This window comes from Lycorma delicatula, chromosome 10 (genome assembly GCF_047948215.1).
Source record: "Lycorma delicatula isolate Av1 chromosome 10, ASM4794821v1, whole genome shotgun sequence".
NCBI lineage: Eukaryota > Metazoa > Arthropoda > Insecta > Hemiptera > Fulgoridae > Lycorma > Lycorma delicatula.
Window position 1 is genome coordinate 109619492 of NC_134464.1, and position 22500 is coordinate 109641991.

At 31.6% G+C, this 22500-nt stretch overlaps 1 protein-coding gene across 14 annotated transcripts in view; it reads right to left on the minus strand.

Moving 5' to 3' along the window:
- The window catches only part of LOC142331012 (putative prefoldin subunit 5), a 122359-nt gene that overhangs the window by 75567 nt on the left and 24292 nt on the right, over nucleotides 1-22500 (minus strand). For 13 of the 14 annotated variants that reach the window (XM_075376570.1, XM_075376576.1, XM_075376578.1 and 10 more), the window contains exons 1-2: nucleotides 10189-10356; nucleotides 3262-3393 (exon numbers count right to left, since the gene is read on the minus strand). In XM_075376570.1, coding sequence (XP_075232685.1) covers nucleotides 3262-3282 — 21 coding nt within the window. In that variant the 5' untranslated portion in view covers nucleotides 3283-3393; nucleotides 10189-10356. Of the gene's footprint in view, nucleotides 1-3261; nucleotides 3394-10188; nucleotides 10357-22500 lie in introns of those variants that run through there. The other variant, XM_075376567.1, reaches the window with a different exon arrangement.

Below are 22500 nucleotides of genomic sequence, written 5' to 3' on the forward strand. Positions count from 1 at the left end.
ATGGCAGAAAGGCTCCTGGAATAGACGGAATACCTGTAGAATTACTGTGCAGTGCAGGTGAGGAAGCGATTGATAGATTATACAAACTGGTGTATAATATTTATGAAAAAGGAGAATTTCCGTCAGACTTCAAAAAAAGTGTTATAGTAATGATACCAAAGAAAGCAGGGGCAGATAAATGTGAAGAATACAGAACAATTAGTTTAACTAGTCATGCATCAAAAATCTTAACTAGAATTCTATACAGAAGAATTTAGAGGAGAGTGGAGGAAGTGTTAGGAGAAGACCAATTTTGGTTTCAAGAAAAGTATAGGGGCAAGGGAAGCAATTTTAGGCCTCAGATTAATAGTAGAAGGAAGATTAAAGAAAAACAAACCAACATACTTGGCGTTTATAGACCTAAAAAAGGCATTCGATAACGTAGACTGGAATAAAATGTTCAGCATTTTAAAAAAATTAGGGTTCAAATACGGAGATAGAAGAACAATTGCTAACATGTACAGGAACCAAACAGCAACAGTAATAATTGAAGAACATAAGAAAGAAGCCGTTATAAGAAAGGGAGTCTGACAAGGATGTTCCCTATCTCCGTTACTTTTTAATCTTTACATGGAACTTGCAGTTAATGATGTTAAAGAACAATTTAGATTCGGAGTAACAGTAAAAGGTGAAAAGATAAAGATGCTACGATTTGCTGATGATATAGTAATTCTAGCCGAGAGTAAAAAGGATTTAGAAGAAATAATGAACGGCATAGATGAAGTCCTACGCAAGAACTATCGCATGAAAATAAACAAGAACAAAACAAAAGTAATGAAATGTAGTAGAAATAACAAAGATGGACCACTGAATGTGAAAATAGGAGGAGAAAAGATTATGGAGGTAGAAGAATTTTGTTATTTGGGAAGTAAAATTACTAAAGATGGACGAAGCAGGAGCGATATAAAATGCTGAATTGCACAAGCAAAACGAGCCTTCAGTAAGAAATATAATTTGTTTACATCAAAAATTAATTTAAATGTCAGGAAAAGATTTTTGAAAGTATATGTTTGGAATGTTGCTTTATATAGAAGTGAAACTTGGACAATCGGAGTATCTGAGAAGAAAAGATTAGAAGCTTTTGAAATGTGGTGCTATAGGAGAATGTTAAAAATCAGATGGGTGGATAAAGTGACAAATGAAGAGGTATTGCGACAAATAGATGAAGAAAGAAGCATATGGTAAAATATAGTTAAAAGAAGAGACAGACTTATAGGCCACATACTAAGGCATCCCGGAATAGTTGCTTTAATATTGGAAGGACAGGTAGAAGGGAAAAATTGTGTAGGCAGGCCACGTTTGGAATATGTAAAACAAATTGTTAGGGATGTAGAATGTAGAGGGTATACTGAAATGAAACAACTAGCACTAGACAGGGAATCTTGGAGAGCTGCATCAAGCCAGTCAAATGACTGAAGACAAAAAAAAAAAAAAAACATCGCATGGAAAGAGGGCAGTAGATGGAATTGGCGGGTGCATAGATTGGTGTGGAATGACATAAGGACAAGGGAATTTACTGTGAATTCTGCTGAAGATTTCTTTGCACGTGCTAAATTTGTTGAAAGAGTTCAAGTTGTTTTTGTATTATCAGAAAAAATAACCAAAAGTAGGGAAATGCTGGAAAAGAGGTGGGAAAATGTAAGGCCAATCCCAACTCTGCAGTAAAAGCATGTTTAAAGACTCTGACAGTTTAGTTGCTCGGCAAAATAGTAGCTCAAAATTTGAAAGACGCCAAATTTTCAACAGCAAGATGGACATCTACACAGATTCAAATACTGAATCTAGAACAAAACTGAATTCTAATAATTCAGATCAAGGAGAATCTAATACATTTTACACATGCAAATTAGAAATCAATGACTTTGTTCTGCTTAAATTTGCAGGTATGAGATCAAAGAAATACTTTGTTGGCCAAATTGTGGGAAAAGAAACTATGATTATCAAATAGATTTCTTACGGAAGAAAAGAGATTCTTGGATTTTCTTCTTTCCACAACAAAAGGACAACAGTCTTGTGTCTGCAAGTGATATTGTTATGAAGCTACCTGAACCATCATTCAGGGCTTCAGGGGAGGTACATTAAGGGCTGCTTCCACCATAACAGTCTGTATGGATCTGTCACAGTATAATGTAGATTGATGTTTCTGTAGTTTTTAAACTAGATCTATGTTATATTTCACAAAATTAAATATAACTACACCTATTTAGCAGTTTTTATTCATTTAATCAAACATATTAATAAATAACTCTCAGCAACTCCTGAAAATAACAAACATTGTTGTTAAAATCGAACAGTGTCACACCCGTGACAAAAATATGTCATACCCATGACAGAAAAGAACCTCTTTTATTTAAAAACCTCTCGTATTTATTTTGGACAGTTAGTTAGTATTCTTTCCATGGAACATGATCACTGTAGAATGATTTTTCACATTATTACTAGTTAACAGATTAAAATCCATTAAATTCACAGATTTTTACAACAGTAAAAATGCAAATGGAGTGAGCTGTCCAGTTTTTGTCACACCCATGACAAAACAGTGTACTTAGGATATCAGGACAATTTAAAAGGAATAACTTTAAAAAAATTAAGTGAATATATTTATACTATTGACTTCTCATGTTCTTCAAATTTCTGAAAGTTGTTAATTATTGTTATTTAATTCTAGAAAGAGCAAATCCTTGTGAAAATATCACACGCATGACAATGGATTCACCCTAAAGTGCTCCTGTGGCCAGGTAACTCCCTAGACTTAAACTAAATTGAAAATCTTTGGGCAAGTCAAAAATCAATTCTCAAAAATGAATTATACAACAAAAATTGACCTCATTAAAGCATCAGTATAGTTTCATGATGAAAAGATTGAAAAGAAAAAGTGTACTACACTTGTTGAATCAATGCCATATCGTGAATGTGAAGTCTCGAACAAATATATTCATAAAATTAATAGAAAAAACTAATAAATGAATTTAACTCAATAACTCACCAAAAGAAATCATTACAAATAAAGGAGATATTAAAAACTAGATATTCACAAATTGTACAGTTATGATCTTTTTTCTAAATAAAATTACTTTTTATTAAATAACATTCTGTTCAAACAATTTACACACTACTGTACCTGGTTTCAACTGTGAATAAGTATAAAGAATCACCGACCTATCTTGCTGCAAAGACTATACCTTAATTAACTCAAATAAAACTATGAACAATAAAGGATACAGATCCTGTTAATGGTACCATAACATCAGATCCTTTTGATTCTGGAGTGACTTTTTCCAAAACTTCTTTAGTCCTGAAGTTTATTTTGGGCCATTTTTAAAGATTGAAGTGAATCTTGAAAGAAATAAGCTCCTAAAAAAAAAAAAAAATTATTATAACATAAGTTCCAGTAAAGATCATCAAACAAGATAAAATTAAATTTACCACAATTAATCTTCTATAGATTAACAAACAGGTTGGTATTCACTATTTAGTCTCCTAAATAAGTAAATAAGTAGTTTTATGAAACAAAGACTATTTTTATATAACAATTACAAAACAAGCTGTTAGTCAGGAATTATTGAAACCAAAGCCCATGGAATATATTCAAATAGAAAAATACAGAATTACAAAAATAGGCAATATCTTAGGAACAAATATATTTAAAATAAGAAGTCGAACTAAATTTGGTTATATTTTTGTTTTTAATAGTGGTATATCATCATACAATTTAGTCTACATCATCTAAACTAAAACTTTTTTATGATCAATCAAAACATTCTTCTAATATTTAAAAAAATAAGTATTTAACATAACTTCTAGGCTGAATAAACTACTTCATCTTAAAAACACATTTAGTAAAAAAAAAAGCCTAGAAGTTATGTTAAAACTTCTAGGCTTAGAAGTTTTAACATAATTCAGATACAATATTCCCAATTTATATTTAAAAATACCAAATTGGCTAAAAGGGTTGCCAAAAATACAATACTTACAATGCTTGTTGAACATTTGAGGGAATTATTTAATATTTGGTTTCTTATTTGCAACAGCAGGTGTATAAGGATGTGAGGTGATAACTAACATGATCTATAATCTAATCAGTAAAGTTAATGTAATATATTGAATTTGTATTTTGCACCAAAATGCCACACCTGCTAGATACCAATTTTTTTTTTTTTTTGTCTTCAGTCACTTGACTGGTTTGATGCAGCTCTCCAAGATTCCCTATCTAGTGCTAGTCGTTTCATTTCAGTATACCCTCTACATCCTACATCCCTAACAATTTGTTTTACATATTCCAAACGTGGCCTGCCTACACAATTTTTCCCTTCTACCTGTCCTTCCAAAATTAAAGCGACTATTCCAGGATGCCTTAGTATGTGGCCTATAAGTCTGTCTCTTCTTTTAACTATATTTTTCCAGATGGTTCTTTCTTCATCTATTTGCCGCAATACCTCCTCATTTGTCACTTTATCCACCCATCTGATTTTTAACATTCTCCTATAGCACCACATTTCAAAAGCTTCTAACCTTTTCTTCTCAGATACTCCGATTGTCCAAGTTTCACTTCCATATAAAGCGACACTCCAAACATACACTTTCAAAAATCTTTTCCTGACATTTAAATTAATTTTTGATGTAAACAGCTTATATTTCTTACTGAAGGCTCGTTTAGCTTGTGCTATTCGGCATTTTATATCGCTCCTGCTTCGTCCATCTTTAGTAATTCTACTTCCCAAATAACAAAATTCTTCTACCTCCATAATCTTTTCTCCTCCTATTTTCACATTCAGTGGTCCATCTTTGTTATTTCTACTACATTTCATTACTTTTGTTTTGTTCTTGTTTATTTTCATGCAATAGTTCTTGCGTAGGACTTCATCTATGCCGTTCATTGTTTCTTCTAAATCCTTTTTATTCTCGGCTAGAATTACTATATCATCAGCAAATCGTAGCATCTTTATCTTTTCACCTTGTACTGTTACTCCGAATCTAAATTGTTCTTTAACATCATTAACTGCTAGTTCCATGTAAAGATTAAAAAGTAACGGAGATAGAGAACATCCTTGTCGGACTCCCTTTCTTATTATGGCTTCTTTCTTATGTTCTTCAATTGCTACTGTTGCTGTTTGGTTCCTGTACATGTTAGCAATTGTTCTTCTATCTCTGTATTTGAACCCTAATTTTTTTAAAATGCTGAACATTTTATTCCAGTCTACGTTATCGAATGCCTTTTCTAGGTCTATAAACGCCAAGTATGTTGGTTTGTTTTTCTTTAATCTTCCTTCTACTATTAATCTGAGGCCTAAAATTGCTTCCCGTGTCCCTATACTTTTCCTGAAACCAAATTGGTCTTCTCCTAACACTTCCTCCACTCTCCTCTCAATTCTTCTGTATAGAATTCTAGTTAAGATTTTTGATGCATGACTAGTTAAACTAATTGTTCTGTATTCTTCACATTTATCTGCCCCTGATTTCTTTGGTATCATTACTATAACACTTTTTTTGAAGTCTGACGGAAATTCCCCTTTTTCATAAATATTACACACCAGTTTGTATAATCTATCAATCGCCTCCTCCCCTGCACTGCGCAGTAATTCTACAGGTATTCCGTCTATTCCAGGAGCCTTTCTGCCATTTAAATCTTTTAATGCTCTCTTAAATTCAGATCTCAGTATTGTTTCTCCCATTTCATCCTCCTCAACTTCCTCTTCTTCCTCTATAAAACCATTTTCTAATTCATTTCCTCCGTATAACTCTTCAATATATTCCACCCATCTATCGACTTTACCTTTCGTATTATATATAGGTGTACCATCTTTGTTTAACACATTATTAGATTTTAATTTATGTACCCCAAAATTTTCCTTAACTTTCCTGTATGCTCCGTCTATTTTACCAATGTTCATTTCTCTTTCCACTTCTGAACACTTTTCTTTAATCCACTCTTCTTTCGCCAGTTTGCACTTCCTGTTTATAGCATTTCTTAATTGCCGATAGTTCCTTTTACTTTCTTCATCACTAGCATTCTTATATTTTCTACGTTCATCCATCAGCTGCAATATATCGTCTGAAACCCAAGGTTTTCTACCAGTTCTCTTTATTCCGCCTAAGTTCGCTTCTGCTGATTTAAGAATTTCCTTTTTAACATTCTCCCATTCTTCTTCTACATTTTCTATCTTATCTTTTTTACTCAGACCTCTAGCGATGTCCTCCTCAAAAATCTTCTTTACCTCCTCTTCCGCAAGCTTCTCTAAATTCCACCGATTCATCTGACACCTTTTCTTCAGGTTTTTAAGCCCCAATCTACATTTCATTATCACCAAATTATGGTCGCTATCAATGTCTGCTCCAGGGTAAGTTTTGCAGTCAACGAGTTGATTTCTAAATCTTTGCTTAACCATGATATAATCTATCTGATACCTTCCAGTATCGCCTGGCTTTTTCCAAGTGTATATTCTTCTATTATGATTTTTAAATTGGGTGTTGGCAATTACTAAATTATACTTCGTGCAAAACTCTATAAGTCGGTCCCCTCTTTCATTCCTTTTGCCCAGCCCGTATTCACCCACTATATTTCCTTCCTTGCCTTTTCCAATGCTTGCATTCCAATCTCCAACTATTATTAAATTTTCATCTCCTTTTACGTGTTTAATTGCTTCATCAATCTCTTCGTATACACATTCTACCTCATCATCATCATGGGCGCTTGTAGGCATATAGACGTTAACAATCGTTGTCGGTTTAGGTTTTGAATTTATCCTTATTACAATGACTCTATCGCTATGCGTCTTGAAATACTCCACTCTCCTCCCTATTTTCTTGTTCATCACGAAACCTACTCCTGCCTGCCCATTATTTGACGCTGAGTTAATTACTCTAAAGTCACCCGACCAAAAGTCGCCTTCCTCTTCCCACCGAACCTCACTAATTCCTACTATATCCACGTTTACCCTATCCATTTCCCTTTTTAAATTCTCTAGCCTACCAACCTTTTTTAAGCTTCTAACATTCCACGCTCCGACTCGTAGAATGTTATTTTTTAATTTTCTGGTGACCCCTTCCTTAGTAGTCCCCACCCGGAGATCCGAACGGGGGACTATTTTACCTCCGGAATATTTTACCAAGGAAGGCGCCTCCATTATTGTATATGTGAAAATGCAGAGCCACATTTTCTTGGAAAAAAAGCAGCTGTAGTTTTCCATTGCTTTCAGCTGCGCAGTACTCAGAGGACTGAGTGATGTTGATACGGCCGTTTAAGTCGTCCTGACTCACGCCCCTAACAACTACTGAAAGAGCTGCTGCCCTCTTTCAGGAATCATTCCTTAGTCTGGCTCTCAACAGATACCTCTCCGATATGGTTGCACCTTCGGTCCAGCTACTCTGTATCCCTGAGCACTCAAGCCCCCTCACCAACGGCAAGGTCTCATGATTCATAGAGGAGGAGATACCAATAAGTATGTGCATATGTATAGCATTTATTATTATGATTGTCAATTGGATTATGTCAATGTTTTGATATATACACACATACTTAAGCACTTTGTACAACATATTATTATTAAAAGCAATTATTTAAGATATTAACACATATCACACACATATTAAATTAGTATTTATTGAATTCTACAGTCAATAAATTACATATTGAGGATGAGGCAGCAAAATTGATATTTTCGAAGTACATTGCAGTTGAAACTACTGGTAGTAAACAGTGTTCGTGAGGTTAGTTTTTCAAAGGAAATAAGCAAGTTTATCCAAGAAAGGTAAGAAATTTTTTGTTAAAGATTATAAAAATATAATGAAACCTAAATGGCAAGCAGCTAAAATTGTTTTGATGAGAGAACTTTCTTGTGCAAACCAGACTTTGAATGTTTTATGTAAATGTCACATGGATAAAATCTGAAAATCTGATTCTAAATTTGAAGTTTCATCTTTGGAAAATATCTCTAAAAATGATGTGCCAACTTCACTGCTAATTCATACTGTTATTGAAAACACACTAAACTAAAAAAAATCATTCTGAAATCTACGTCATATTCTATTTCAGAGGTGAACAATTCAAAAATTGAATTATCACAAATGTCAGCTCCAAATGTTTCTACTACAGAACAACAATCAGAAATGAAGAAATCTTGTGTTGAAAATGAAATATTTTAAACATTTACTTTACTCTTTTCAAAAAGCCCTTTTTGATGTAAACTAAGAATGCTACAGTTCATGGAAAACGTGATGAAAATGGCTGTTTTTACTTGTTGGCAAGTTAGAAAATAGTCTATTACTCAAGAAAAATTTTTTTAAATATAAAGAAATATTATTTTGCCACTGCAAGATGGGTAGTTATCATACACCAAACATCATCAAAATTAAAAATAGGGATGCAATAAAACTTTTGAAAATCCTTTTCCTGTTTAGCCTCTGGTAATTAACATTCAGATAATACTTCAGAGAATGAATGAGGATGATATGTATGACTGTAAAAGAAGTGTAGTCTTGTACAGTCTCAGTTCAACCATTCCTGAGATGTGTGGTTAATTGAAACCCAGTCACCAAAGAACACCGGTATCCATGATCTAGTATTCAAATCCGTGAAAAAATAACTGACTTTATTAGGACTTGAACACTGGAACTCTCAACTTTCAAATCAGCTGATTTGGGAAGACATGTTCACCACTAGACCAACCCAGATGGCATCATTTATCACTTCACACCCTATGCCATCACAGGTATTTCTCTCATGATACAATGCAAAAATTGCCATTCTACATCAAGTCCAAAATCTGTTTTGTGATAGCTGACATTTAAAAAATTCTTTTTATATATTAGCCCGATCAGAGAAATAGATTGTTTTATAGCAGGATGGTGTTCTTTAATGTAATTTGTTAACTGAAGTTGAAGTGCACGGACTCATGTGGTATTATGTTCTAGATCAGAGGTTGGCAATCATTTGGTCAGTAAGGGCACAAAATAAATTCAAAAGTTATTGGGGGCCCCACACTATTATTACACAAAATTCAGATACATTTGGGTTTAAAATCAATAAAACAAAATTGTTTTTCACAGTCAACATTAAAACAATAAATTCTCTTTCTTTTTACAATTATTCATGATGGGTTATTTATAATTCCGTTTAATCAGTATGATATGTATTTGATAGTGAAAAACGCGATTATCTTGGATGATATGGTTACTAATACAACATAAATAATACAATATAATCAAGAACAATAACCCTCAAAATACATAGCACTCTGAATATGGTAAAAAACTACCAAATTTATCAGAAACCAGAAGAGTTAGGCTCTTTTGCATTCAACAACTGACAAGACTTCTTTTTAATTTTGTTTTTAAATTTTTAAATTTTCCTTGTGATTTTGCAATTAAATGATGAATATTTAGAATTTCAAGTTTCAATTCCTTAACCCTACTTATCCCAGACGTCGAAATCAAGTATTTTTTGCTTGAATTCACAATTTTTTAAAACTAGAAATACCACATAGAGTGGAATACACCAAAATAAAATCTAAAAAAGCAAAAAACATATTAAAGGAATAGAACAAATAGCGTATGGCCGGCCTATTCTTCAATTGCACAATAAGTTTTTTGTAACCAACTTAACTAATACAAACTACTACTGTCCTACCTAAAAAGAGCTACTGTAGGAACGAAACAAGACCCCCAAAAAAAGTAATTTGGGCAACCTATAGCACCAAGTGCAAACTGTATATAGTTTTTCTAACTGTTTTTTTTTTTTCAGAATAATTAGCTCACAGTTAACAGAAAATCATAACATCAAACCAATAATCAAATATCACAACTTCTATTCCTTTAATAAGAATAATCAAATGTGTTCAAGTTGGCTATTTTCTGGTTAATATTTATTACATGTCAGTTGCTAACACAGTTCTGACTAAAGAAACTGTTCTTTTAATTTTGATTTTTTTTTTGCCTATAAAGTGAAGGAGAAAAATAGCTCTCGCAAAGTAGGAGGGAGGGAAAATCAATAATAAACCGTTTAGTTTTACGAAAACACGAACAAAACACACAATTTAGAAAACTGAGGATAGAAGATTTAAAGATATGTCAAAAAATGAATAATTATTCATCTTGTAATAAAATATTTATAACACAAATAAATAATAAAACTTTTTATCATATATTATCTACCTGATCAAGCTGTTGTTTCAATTGATTTAACTGCTGAATATTTAATTTTGATAAGTCTATTTGTTGCATTTCTGGTTTCCCCTCGCTGGAAGCCATTCTCGTAGTAACAAAACTAAATAAATCGAACAGCAGGCGGCTGGTTGATACAGCTACATAAAGTAAGGTTAGAAAAACTAGATCACAGAAAAAACATGAGTCTTCGCCAAAGAGATGTTTTTTATCTAACACTTTTTTTTTGACGTGATGAAAAATATTGGGGAACAAAGCCAGAGAAAAGTAATTTTATCATTACATTAATTCGATTTTCCCCTTGAAATGATGACACTTTGATTTTGGAAACTAATTAAGCCCTTTATATTAAAAATATAACATATATAGAGATTCACAATTAAGTTAAATCATTGATTGTCATAATTATTTTAGTTATACTTACCAATTGGATTATAAAATAAAAATGTGCATAAGAACAAAATGAATTCTGTGTCATTTTGTAAGTAGACTATAGCAGCTCTCTTCTCAGTTGTTTTACTTGCCAGTTATTTTATTGTCTGAATGGAAATATAACACTGGCAGTTTATTAAAATGCCTACAAGATTAATTTAAAAGTAAACATACTAGAACTTAATATGAGGAAGCTGACTTTTTTGTTCTTAAGAATCTTCAAAAAAATTTAATTTAGAATACTGTATTTATTTTTTAAAACTTCATATCAATACTAAATTTTAAAACATTTAACAACTTAAGATAAATATCCTTAAACATAAATATCCTGTAAACACTTTACCTTGGTAGGTTCGGATCCACAGCATTATCACGTTGGATCTTCATATAGTCTGGTGATTACATTTAATACTAATGCAATAATATCTTCTGTTCATTACTTATTTATGAATGTAGTGGTTTTGTATCAACAAGAGAACTTTCATGAAACTAATATCCATATGAATATTTTATAAGAAAGCTTCACATTCATCAGTTTCCCATGATTTTTTCTTTGTCATTTCAGAGAAATGATGGTAAGTTGTTTAGTTATTTATGGAGGCTATTTATCCATTATGTTATATTATATGCAATGTAAATATAAGATTAAGTATTGATTTGTATAAAATATTTATTGTTTCTCACTGATGTAACTTTACAATGTAATATATTAGTGATTACTTTTGTTTTGCAGATATTAATTTTTTTTACATTCTTGGTACTATAAGTGATTTATAAGTAGAAAAATGGGAGATAAACCTTCATCTGGTGTGAAAACGGACTGTGAAAGGTTGTTGAAACACTTTGCAAGTACTGGTAGTTTGTTATATAAAGATTTTGTTAAAGAATGGCAAAAGATTTTAGTTAATTTGATGATGGTGAGAAGTGTATAAAGTAAAAACTGCAGATGAAGGTAAATAATTATATAAAACAGAAATCTGAGGATGTAGGATATAGTAAATAAATCAAGATTAAAAGATTCGTACAGAACGGAAAGGAATTGAGAATTGCAGTAAACCAAGAAATGGGCAAATACTTATACTTACATCATACTGCAATAATACTTTACGTAAGTGTAGATATTCAAACAGAATTATAAGTATTTATTCTTAAAATAACGAAATAGATTTAACTTGTAAGAGTATGTATTTCAGGGCAATGATTAACTATGTTTCCATGAAAAAGGTTATTAGATTGATATCTTGTTGAAATAATTGCGTTTCAATATTGTTCATTCTCATTCGTGTCTCTTAATTATTATTTGATGTAGATTTCTATACCTGCATGATAAATCGAGGTAATCACAGCTAATATGGACTTCCTTCACTCAGGTGTGAGAGAATGAATTATTGTCATTGCCTCAAAAATTTGCTACATCTATTTACTTTGCTAATCATCTTTTTTTTTACCTACTGTGATATTTTTGTCAGTTGTTTATATTTCCTTGTGAAAGTGTTTACTGAATATCAAGGTAAAGTCATGTTTTACATAATTTCAGCAAAATCTTGTCTAAGTTTGTTCCAAGACATTCCATTTTTCATCCTATAGATTAAAAAAGACATTCCATTTTTCATCCTATAGATTAAAATTTTCCAATCTCTTTTTCATATCAAAAACATCCTCTGGATAGATGGCATCTCAAGTAATAAGCCTGTTACAACATAAATTGATTTGCTATTTTTCTTATCTTAACTGAATATTGTTTACCTTAAAAGCCATCCATCTATGTTTTATTCTAATTTGCAGACAAGTTCAGACTGAAAACATAATTTTTTTTTTTTAGAATGAAAACAATTCATAAAATATTTTCATTCTTCTGAAATGTAACATAGATGATTTCATCAAAATTCTTATCACTCAAGCTAGTAGTTAAACCTTAATATTCTTTTGACCTTCAGAAAATGTCATTTGATGGCTAGCAGACATGAAAGTTTTTAAAGCTTAACGAAAAAAAAATTTCATAAAGATGTAAAACTAAAAATAAAAATAATTAAGACAAAAATTAAAAGTTGTTGCATATTTATGCATTGTTTTGTCAGTTTACAACTAAATAATTTTGTAAAAATAACTATGAAAATTATTATAGAAGGATTTTATTTGTTTTTATGGCTTTACTCCATGAAAAATGACCCAGCTAAATGCCAAAAAGTACAGTTGAAATAGAATCAGTAGATTCAGTCATTCTTATACTTTGAGAATTGAAATTTATATATTAGATTTATCCACTGTTATTGTTTGTATTTGTGATAAGGTCTTCCTTTTATCTCATCTGTCAGGTTTATAGACTTCAGTCTAACACATTAATAAGAGTAAACATTGTTTCTCAATTTTTAGTCATGAATAAGATGGAAAACCACTGAATATAACCTGATGGTCAAACGACATTTAAAATGTCTCGAAGAATACCATCCTGGAAAATGAAGGGTTTGAAGTAAGGCCAAATTTAAATAGCATTAGCCGTATAAAATAAACTGGTTCCTATAGATCATCAGAGTTAACAAAATTTTTGAACTGTTGAGATTTATCGGTGGATAATGATACAATAATATAAAATGTTGCTTTACATTTAAATGTTTAAGTAGTATGAAACTATATCATAGTCATTCATTTGAATTGTACAAAAACATGTGTAAAATCTACTTCTGTAATGCAACACAGTAATGATTTTCATAACATTTCATTCTGATGTGAGAAACCAATAAGTTTTTTTTGGTTGGGTAAAGGAGAACAACTATTTGAATCATTAAAAGCAATTTTCTTCTGACATTTTTGGGCTAGAATGTCCAATATGGGCTTATTTTAAGGCTGATGAAATACTTTCCATACGACATGCATTTTCCTTTTTTTTCAATATTTACCATAATAATTTCCAATGATTGGTTTTCACATTATCCACAGCTTCAATTGGTATTAAATTCTATATCTATTACATTAAAACATGTATTTTAATAATTTGTCATTTTTATTTGAAGTTATGTTTTCTATTCTGAATGATATTATGAGTGTGTGTAAGTTTTCCTGTTCAGTACTGGAATTATATACATATATATATTTAAATTACATATATATATATATATATATATATATATATTTATTGTATAATTTTTTTATTTTTCATAATGTTGGCTGGCAGTCAAAACCTGCTAAATTGTTTCACTAGGAAGCTAAAAGTTATCCTCATTATTAATTCATAATTTTTCAAATATTATTAAGTTGTAGTGGTCTCAAATATTATAAAACCATGATAGTAGCCATATTTTCTTTGTAAATAAAACTTAGCAGATTTTGCAATGGCACCTAAAGCAGACATAACAGTTTTTTCAAATGCTGAAGGAAATTTAGCCAATAAAAGATCATAATAACAGTAAAATTTTTTATTGTTAAAAATTACAAGTTTTATAAAGAAGAAAATTGCATACTCGTATAATAACTTTTTAAACATTTCTTCTTAACTTCACTGTTCGTACCAAAGTTAATATACCAAACGCACATCAAAAACTTCGATTAAACAAAATAAAAAAAATTATAAAAATTAAAGAAAAGAATAATAGAAAAAATACTAAAAACAGAGGTAGCAGAACTTGCAAAAATATGAGAATTTGAACTCCTTGAATATAATTATTACTCATGATTTAAGCTGTCATAAAATGAATTGTAATCGGTTGGAATGAACAATTTAAACTGTTGAAAGATGGTTGTACTTTTGTTCATAATTTTTCTAGTCTTGTGAGTATAATGCTTTCAGAAACTTTGTATTTTCTTCTCCAAATTTGCTGAAATGCCTAGGAAGAGGTTTCCACTCACATATTTTAATTTATAATAAATTCCATCAGAACTGTATCTCATAGATCTGATATCAGTTATGTTTGGATCTCCTGCACTACATCCTGGCCAAATAGACAATACATAATTTAATCCTGACCTTTCCCACAAAATTTTTGAATAATTACAATATTCAGCTTTTGACTCTGATGAATAAAAAAACATTAGATAATGTCAAATTCCTATACTGATAGGGGCAACCATCAGTAAATAAGATGACGGTTTCACCTGATTTTACACAAGTCTTTTAAAAAATAAAATTGCAAACAACAAAAGAAAATTCTTGGGAGATGATACCACCTTCTGATTCATGTCATAAGTAGCAGTCCTTTTTTTGTAACTATAAAATGTAAAATTATCCACACAGAGTTTGTTTGTAATAAATAGCTGAAATTTTAAGGTTTGGTTCCATAAGCACTTTTCCTAAATCCATTGTGAACACATTAACCCCTTCATTACTCAATTATCTTGTTCCTTCTCTTTCCTAGCATCCCTTTTATTTTTTATGTAATTATTATAATCCTCTTTAGTTGTATTTATAACTGGTGTACAGATGACACTGGTCTTTTTTCACAGATACATGACAAATCTAAACTTTTTCAACATTTGTCCAACCGTCTTGAATCTAAAAGTTGTTCTTTCTTGTGAATACATTTCTTTATATTTGAACAATTCCACTTTTGAGTTTCAAACTGTTTCAAAGTATATTTTCTCAGTATCATGACAGCGATAATGGGATTCCATTTTGAAAGGTCATAACTAAAAATCTGAGGGTGATGAAACTGCTTTCAGTTTTAAGATTCAGCATAAAAAATAGATTTTAATTCACCTACTTTTACCTCAATTCCAATTTTTATTTTTAATTATTATTTTAATTTTAAATTAAGTTATTCTGTTTTATTTTGAAAAACTGATAAATAATAATGTTTTATGACGAGGGGAAAATTTGTTTTGCCTACAGTAAAAAAAAAAAAAAATCAGAAACAAGTTGAACATAAATCCCCTTTTGATATTTTGTCAGTGTGTTGGCAATAAATGTTAAAACAGGACCATTTGTTTAAAAAACATTACAGTTTTAACATCAGGATCAAACTTTGTAAATCACCTATTACAGGTTCAAAATTAATGAACAAAGATATTAACCATAACAGGAAATTTAACATATAGCATTTTATTGTAATTGCAAATATGATGGAACAGAATGGAGTTTAAAAATGCACTAAATTTGACTTTGACAAATGCAACATATTATATGAACTGACATAATGCGGACTAAATAAACTATTTGACTACATATTATACTTAAGATAGATAACATCACAATAGTGGTGACTTTTCTTTATTTTTCTTTGACTTTCATTTTTATTATTTAAATTCATTCTATCACCTTCTATGACGTCAAAGATTTATTTTTTGTTTAGAGTTCACTAAGCTCAAAAAAGAAACTAATGTCAACATGCAAATTCTGTATTTATTACCAAGAAAATGATTATTTATTTTACATTCCTGTTGTAAATTTTCAACTCTATTTTTCACAAAAACAAGTTTTTTTAAGTGCAGCTAAAACGATTATAATAAAATGTTAAGTGGAATTTGTTTGATTTTTACTGTCTCTTAATAAATTAGCTGAGTTACAAAACTGAATTACTCTTAATCATTCAATCTTGTATTTATCAATGCAAGACAGTCCCAAATTGAATGATGTTAATATATGTTTGATTAAAAGTAAATTTTGTTTTTTTTTAAATGGATTTGAATTAGATGTTTGTTATTTTTTCTTTTGTGACCCCTAGTTCTAATCTTGCCAAGACCTAGCATCCTTTTATCTGTCATTTAAATCCATTTTATCTTTCTTGTCGAATTTGTGTGTAGTATTATGATAGGCTGACGCCTATCATAATACAGAACTTTATTAAATGATTCTTCTTAATATTTTATTATTTTTTTTACAGGATTTAAAGGATGTATGATATTCAAGAAGTAACAATTAAAATTCAGCAAATTTTATTGTTTAAAAGCTAATTAAATGTATAAATAATATACAGTGAATGTATCACCAATAGTAAAATATGCCTTTAATACTGCAGCATATTATAGACATAAAACATTGTAAGCTGTTCTGACCAAGGTTTTTCCACGGTTTCCCTTGGTCCAATAGGGTAAATGCCAGAACAGTTAGTTTTACTTTCCGTGGCTTAATGAACTTTATTATATTTGAAACAATCAAATATTATTAAATATTTAAATAATTGTTTTTTGTGTATTTTATTACCTTAATCCGAAACTGTTAGTTGTTAATGTTTATATATTATATATATTTCTGCTGTTTTAATAGAAAAATGAGCTCAAATTATTGTCAGACTGATACAAAATCTTGCTGCTTTGATCAAAATTTTACCGTGGTTTCCCTTGATCTATCCAGCTAAATTGTGTAAGAATTCCTTTTTTATCAGTGTAGTGATATATTAGAAAATAGTTATGGTGCTAGAAAAAAAAATTTTGTGATGTTGCTATAATTATTTTATTTTACATAATCCTAAATCTTCAACTAACTAGTATGTCTACAGCCTCGGCATGTTGATATGAACTAGCTCAACTTTTTTTTTTTTGTCTTCAGTCATTTGACTGGCTTGATGCAGCTCTCCAAGATTCCCTTTCTAGTGCTAGTCGTTTCATTTCAGTATACCCTCTACATCCTACATCCCTAACAATTTGTTTTACATATTCCAAACGTGGCCTGCCTACACAATTTTTCCCTTCTACCTGTCCTTCCAATATTAAAGCGACTATTCCAGGATGCCTTAGTATGTGGCCTATAAGTCTGTCTCTTCTTTTGGCTAAATTTTTCCAAACGCTTCTTTCTTCATCTATTTGCCGCAATACCTCTTCATTTGTCACTTTATCCACCCATCTGATTTTTAACATTCTCCTATAGCACCACATTTCAAAAGCTTCTAATCTTTTCTTCTCAGATACTCCGATCGTCCAAGTTTCACTTCCATATAAAGCGACACTCCAAACATATACTTTCAAAAATCTTTTCCTGACATTTAAATTAATTTTTGATGTAAACAAATTATATTTCATGCTGAAGGCTCGTTTAGCTTGTGCTATTCGGTATTTTATATCGCTCCTGCTTCGTCCATCTTTAGTAATTCTACTTCCCAAATAACAAAATTCTTCTACCTCCATAATCTTTTCTCCTCCTATTTTCACATTCAGCGGTCCATCTTTGTTATTTCTACTACATTTCATTACTTTTGTTTTGTTCTTGTTTATTTTCATGCGATAGTTCTTGCGTAGGACTTCATCTATGCCGTATATTGTTTCTTCTAAATCCTTTTTACTCTCGGCTAGAATTACTATATCATCAGCAAATCGTAGCATCTTTATCTTTTCACCTTGTGCTGTTACACCGAATCTAAATTGTTCTTTAACATCATTAACTGCTAGTTCCATGTAAAGATTAAAAAGTAACGGAGATAGGGAACATCCTTGTCGGACTCCCTTTCTTATTACGGCTTCTTTCTTATGTTCTTCAATTATTACTGTTGCTGTTGATTCCTGTACATGTTAGCAATTGCTCTTCTATCTCTGTATTTTAACCCTAATTTTTTAAAATGCTGAACATTTTATTCCAGTCTACGTTATCGAATGCCTTTTTTAGGTCTATAAACGCCAAGTATGTTGGTTTGTTTTTCTTTAATCTTCCTTCTACTATTAATCTGAGGCCTAAAATTGCTTCCCTTGTCCCTATACTTTTCCTTAAACCAAATTGGTCTTCTCCTAACACTTCTTCCACTCTCCTCTCAATTCTTCTGTATAGAATTCTAGTTAAGATTTTTGATGCATGACTAGTTAAACTAATTGTTCTGTATTCTTCACATTTATCTACCCCTGCTTTCTTTGGTATCATGACTATAACACTTTTTTTGAAGTCTGACGGAAATTCCCCTTTTTCATAAATATTACACACCAGTTTGTATAATTTATCAATCGCTTCCTCACCTGCACTGCGCAGTAATTCTACAGGTATTCTGTCTATTGCAGGAGCCTTTCTGCCATTTAAATCTTTTAATGCTCTCTTAAATTCAGATCTCAGTATTGTTTCTCCCATTTCATCCTCCTCAACTTGCTCTTCTTCCTCTATAACACCATTTTCTAATTCATTTCCTCCGTATAACTCTTCAATATATTCCACCCATCTATCGACTTTACCTTTCGTATTATATATTGGTGTACCATCTTTGTTTAACACATTATTAGATTTTAATTTATGTACCCCAAAAGTTTCCTTAACTTTCCTGTATGCTCCATCTATTTTACCAATGTTCATTTCTCTTTCTACTTCTGAACACTTTTCTTTAATCCACTCTTCTTTCGCCAGTTTGCACTTCCTGTTTATAGCATTTCTTAATTGCCGATAGTTCCTTTTACTTTCTTCATCACTAGCATTCTTATATTTCCTACGTTCATCCATCAGCTGCAATATATCGTCTGAAACCCAAGGTTTTCTACCAGTTCTCTTTATTCCGCCTAAGTTTGCTTCTGCTGATTTAAGAATTTCCTTTTTAACATTCTCCCATTCTTCTTCTACATTTTCTACCTTATCTTTTTTACTCAGACCTCTTGCGATGTCCTCCTCAAAAATCTTCTTTACCTCCTCTTCCTCAAGCTTCTCTAAATTCCACCGATTCATCTCACACCTTTTCTTCAGGTTTTTAAACCCCAATCTACATTTCATTAACACCAAATTATGGTCGCTATCAATGTCTGCTCCTGGGTAAGTTTTGCAGTCAACGAGTTGATTTCTAAATCTTTGCTTAACCATGATATAATCTATCTGATACCTTGCAGTATCGCCTGGCTTTTTCCAAGGGTATATTCTTCTATTATGATTTTTAAATTGGGTGTTGGCAATTACTAAATTATACTTCGTGCAAAACTCTATAAGTCGGTCCCCTCTTTCATTCCTTTTGCCCAGCCCGTATTCACCCACTATATTTCCTTCCTTGCCTTTTCCAATGCTTGCATTCCAATCTCCAACTATTATTAAATTTTCATCTCCTTTTATGTGTTTTAATTGCTTCATCAATCTCTTCGTATACATACTCTACCTCATCATCATCATGGGCGCTTGTAGGCATATAGACGTTAACAATCGTTGTCGGTTTAGGTTTTGATTTTATCCTTATTACAATGATTCTATCGCTATGCGTTTTGAAATACTCTACTCTCTTCCCTATCTTCTTGTTCATTATGAATCCTACTCCTGCCTGCCCATTATTTGAAGCCGAGTTAATTATTCTATAATCATCTGACCAAAAGTCGCCTTCCTCTTCCCACCGAACCTCACTAATTCCTACTACATCCACATTTATCCTATCCATTTCCCTTTTTAAATTTTCTAGCCTACCAACCTTTTTTAAACTTCTAACATTCCATGCTCCGACTCGTAGAATGCTATTTTTTAATTTTCTGATGACCCTCTTCCTTAGTAGTCCCCACCCGGAGATCCGAACGGGGAACTAGTTTACCTACGGAATATTTTACCAAGGAAGGCGCCTCCATCATTACTATTTGAAAATGCAGAGAGCTACATTTTCGTGGAAAAAAAAGCAGCTGTAGTTTTCCATTGCTTTCAGCTGCGCAGTACTCAGAGGACTGAGTGATGTTGATATGGCCGTTTAAGTCATTCTGACTCACGCCCCTAACAACTACTGAAAGAACTGCTGCCCTCTTTCAGGAATCATTCCTTAGTCTGGCTCTCAACAGATACCTCTCCGATATGGTTGCACCTTCGGTCCAGCTACTCTGTATCCCTGAGCACTCAAGCCCCCTCACCAACAGCAAGGTCTCATGATTCATAGAGGAGGCTAGCTCAACTATGTTACAGTTTTATAGTCAGGTTTATATTTTAGAAGTAAGTTATATAAGAGTTTGTGATGAACATGATTAAAGTAAAGAAAGAACGTATTAATTTAAAGAAGTATTTTTATTAAAAAAAATTGTACAATTTACAAATTAGGAAGAAATTTTCAAAAAATTTTTATACTACAGATTACACTTTACAATGAATAAAGTGTAAGTTAAGCTCATCGAGCTGGTGTAATGGTTAACTCGTCATTGCAAATCAGCTGATTTCTAAGTCAAGAGTTCTACGGTTCTTGGATACTGGTGTTCTTTGGTGGTTGGGTTTCAATTAAGCACACATCTCAGGAACTGTTGACCTGAGACTGTAGAAAACTACACTTCAGAGATATACTTGTAATATAATGGTTTAAGGATTGTGATGGTGTTTGATAAATTCAACAAAGAATTTCTATCATCATAGTATGGGCTACTATATTATCGTGTAAGGAAAACAGGTGCTGAAATTTTTGGTGATTGATATGATAGTGCCCCTTTTGAAGAAGTTCCAGGTCAGTAAATTACTTTTTTGTGTAAGTTTGTGAGATTTAGTGCTCTTACAACTAATATAGAGTATAATATCACTGTATTATCGCTTTTTAAGAGTCAAGGTTAAAGTATGGGTTGGAGTTTACTACAGTGTTTTAAGATCTGTTTATATTGCTCAGAAGCAAGCAGTACGTATAATATTGGGGTAAAAGTAGATGCATGAATCCTTCCCATTATTCAGAAACTTAAGATCTTGCCACTGCATCATATGTATTTCTATAGAATACCAATGACGTATTATGAAGGTTGTAAACAGGATAGGATCCTTGGTACTTTGGTTAGAAGACTTCACGGCAAGCGGATAGTGAAGTTGCTCCTAGGACAAGGATTGAGTTATTTAAATGTTATTCTTTTTTTAAGTCCAAAAATATTTAATCACTTACCAAAGGAATTTAAATCCATAGAAGTGAAAACCTTTTGACTGTTGTCGATTGAAGATTTAGAGCTTTATTGATTTTCAATTTGTTAATTATATTATATAAATATTTTATTATACTAATATGTATAATATATGAAATCTATACATACACATTGAAGGTGTATTTGATTGTATATTTTTCAAATTATTTGATTTATTATACAATAAATCTTTTTTTGTCAGTTAATATAGCTTCATACTAATTTTAATTGCTACGGTTAAAGTTCCAGGCCGGGATCTTTCTGTTTTTTTACCTACAATTGAACCAATTCATTATTCAATTCTGTGTTTATATAATTTTATTATATATTAAAACTAATGTAATTAATTTACAAAAGGTTAATCAATGCCCACATCCCACCGCTGGCAATGGTAGATGGTGTGCTCAACGATATCCTCAAGATCGCAGTACCTGCATAGAGGAGACGCTCTCCTGCCAAATCGATGCAGGTAGGCTTCAAATTCGCCATGTCCAGAAAGGAGCTACCTCACCCAGTCCTCTCTGCATCAATTCTCGGAATTAATTTACTAGTCCATACACCAGTAGGTGAGATGTTCCAGGCCTCCTGCCACTCGGCTAGAAGTAAGTCCGATAAAGCTTATCCAGATAAAGCTTATCTTGTGCATTCTACTAATACGTGCATTCCCGAGTATACTTATCTCAAATGCCAAGATAAACATAATAGAGATACACCTTATCCTTTTAATTTATCTCCTAGCCGTGAAACTAAGATCCAAAAAACACCCTGAAACAGAAGAATTCAAAGTTGAAGGAAAGGGTTGAATAGTGAGAAAAAGAAAACCTACTCGCTAAAGGACTGAAAGAACAGTAAACAAACCCAAAGGGATAAAAAGATAAACACAGGTTTGCTCCAAATCCCCTCGCTTATCTCACTTACAATTCCTTGAGAGATTGTTTGATTTACGTATGACTGAGAAAGCATATTAATGATTTTGCATTAACTAGCTTAAATATATCACAGATAACCTCATTCCTTTTCTTCCAGATACTTAGGAATCATCCAAGAAAATATTAGGCATTCTTAAGGGAAGGCCACACCCATCCCTAGAATTAGGTGGCACATGGAGGTATCAAAATGTACAACTCAACAGACTATATAAGACCAGATTAT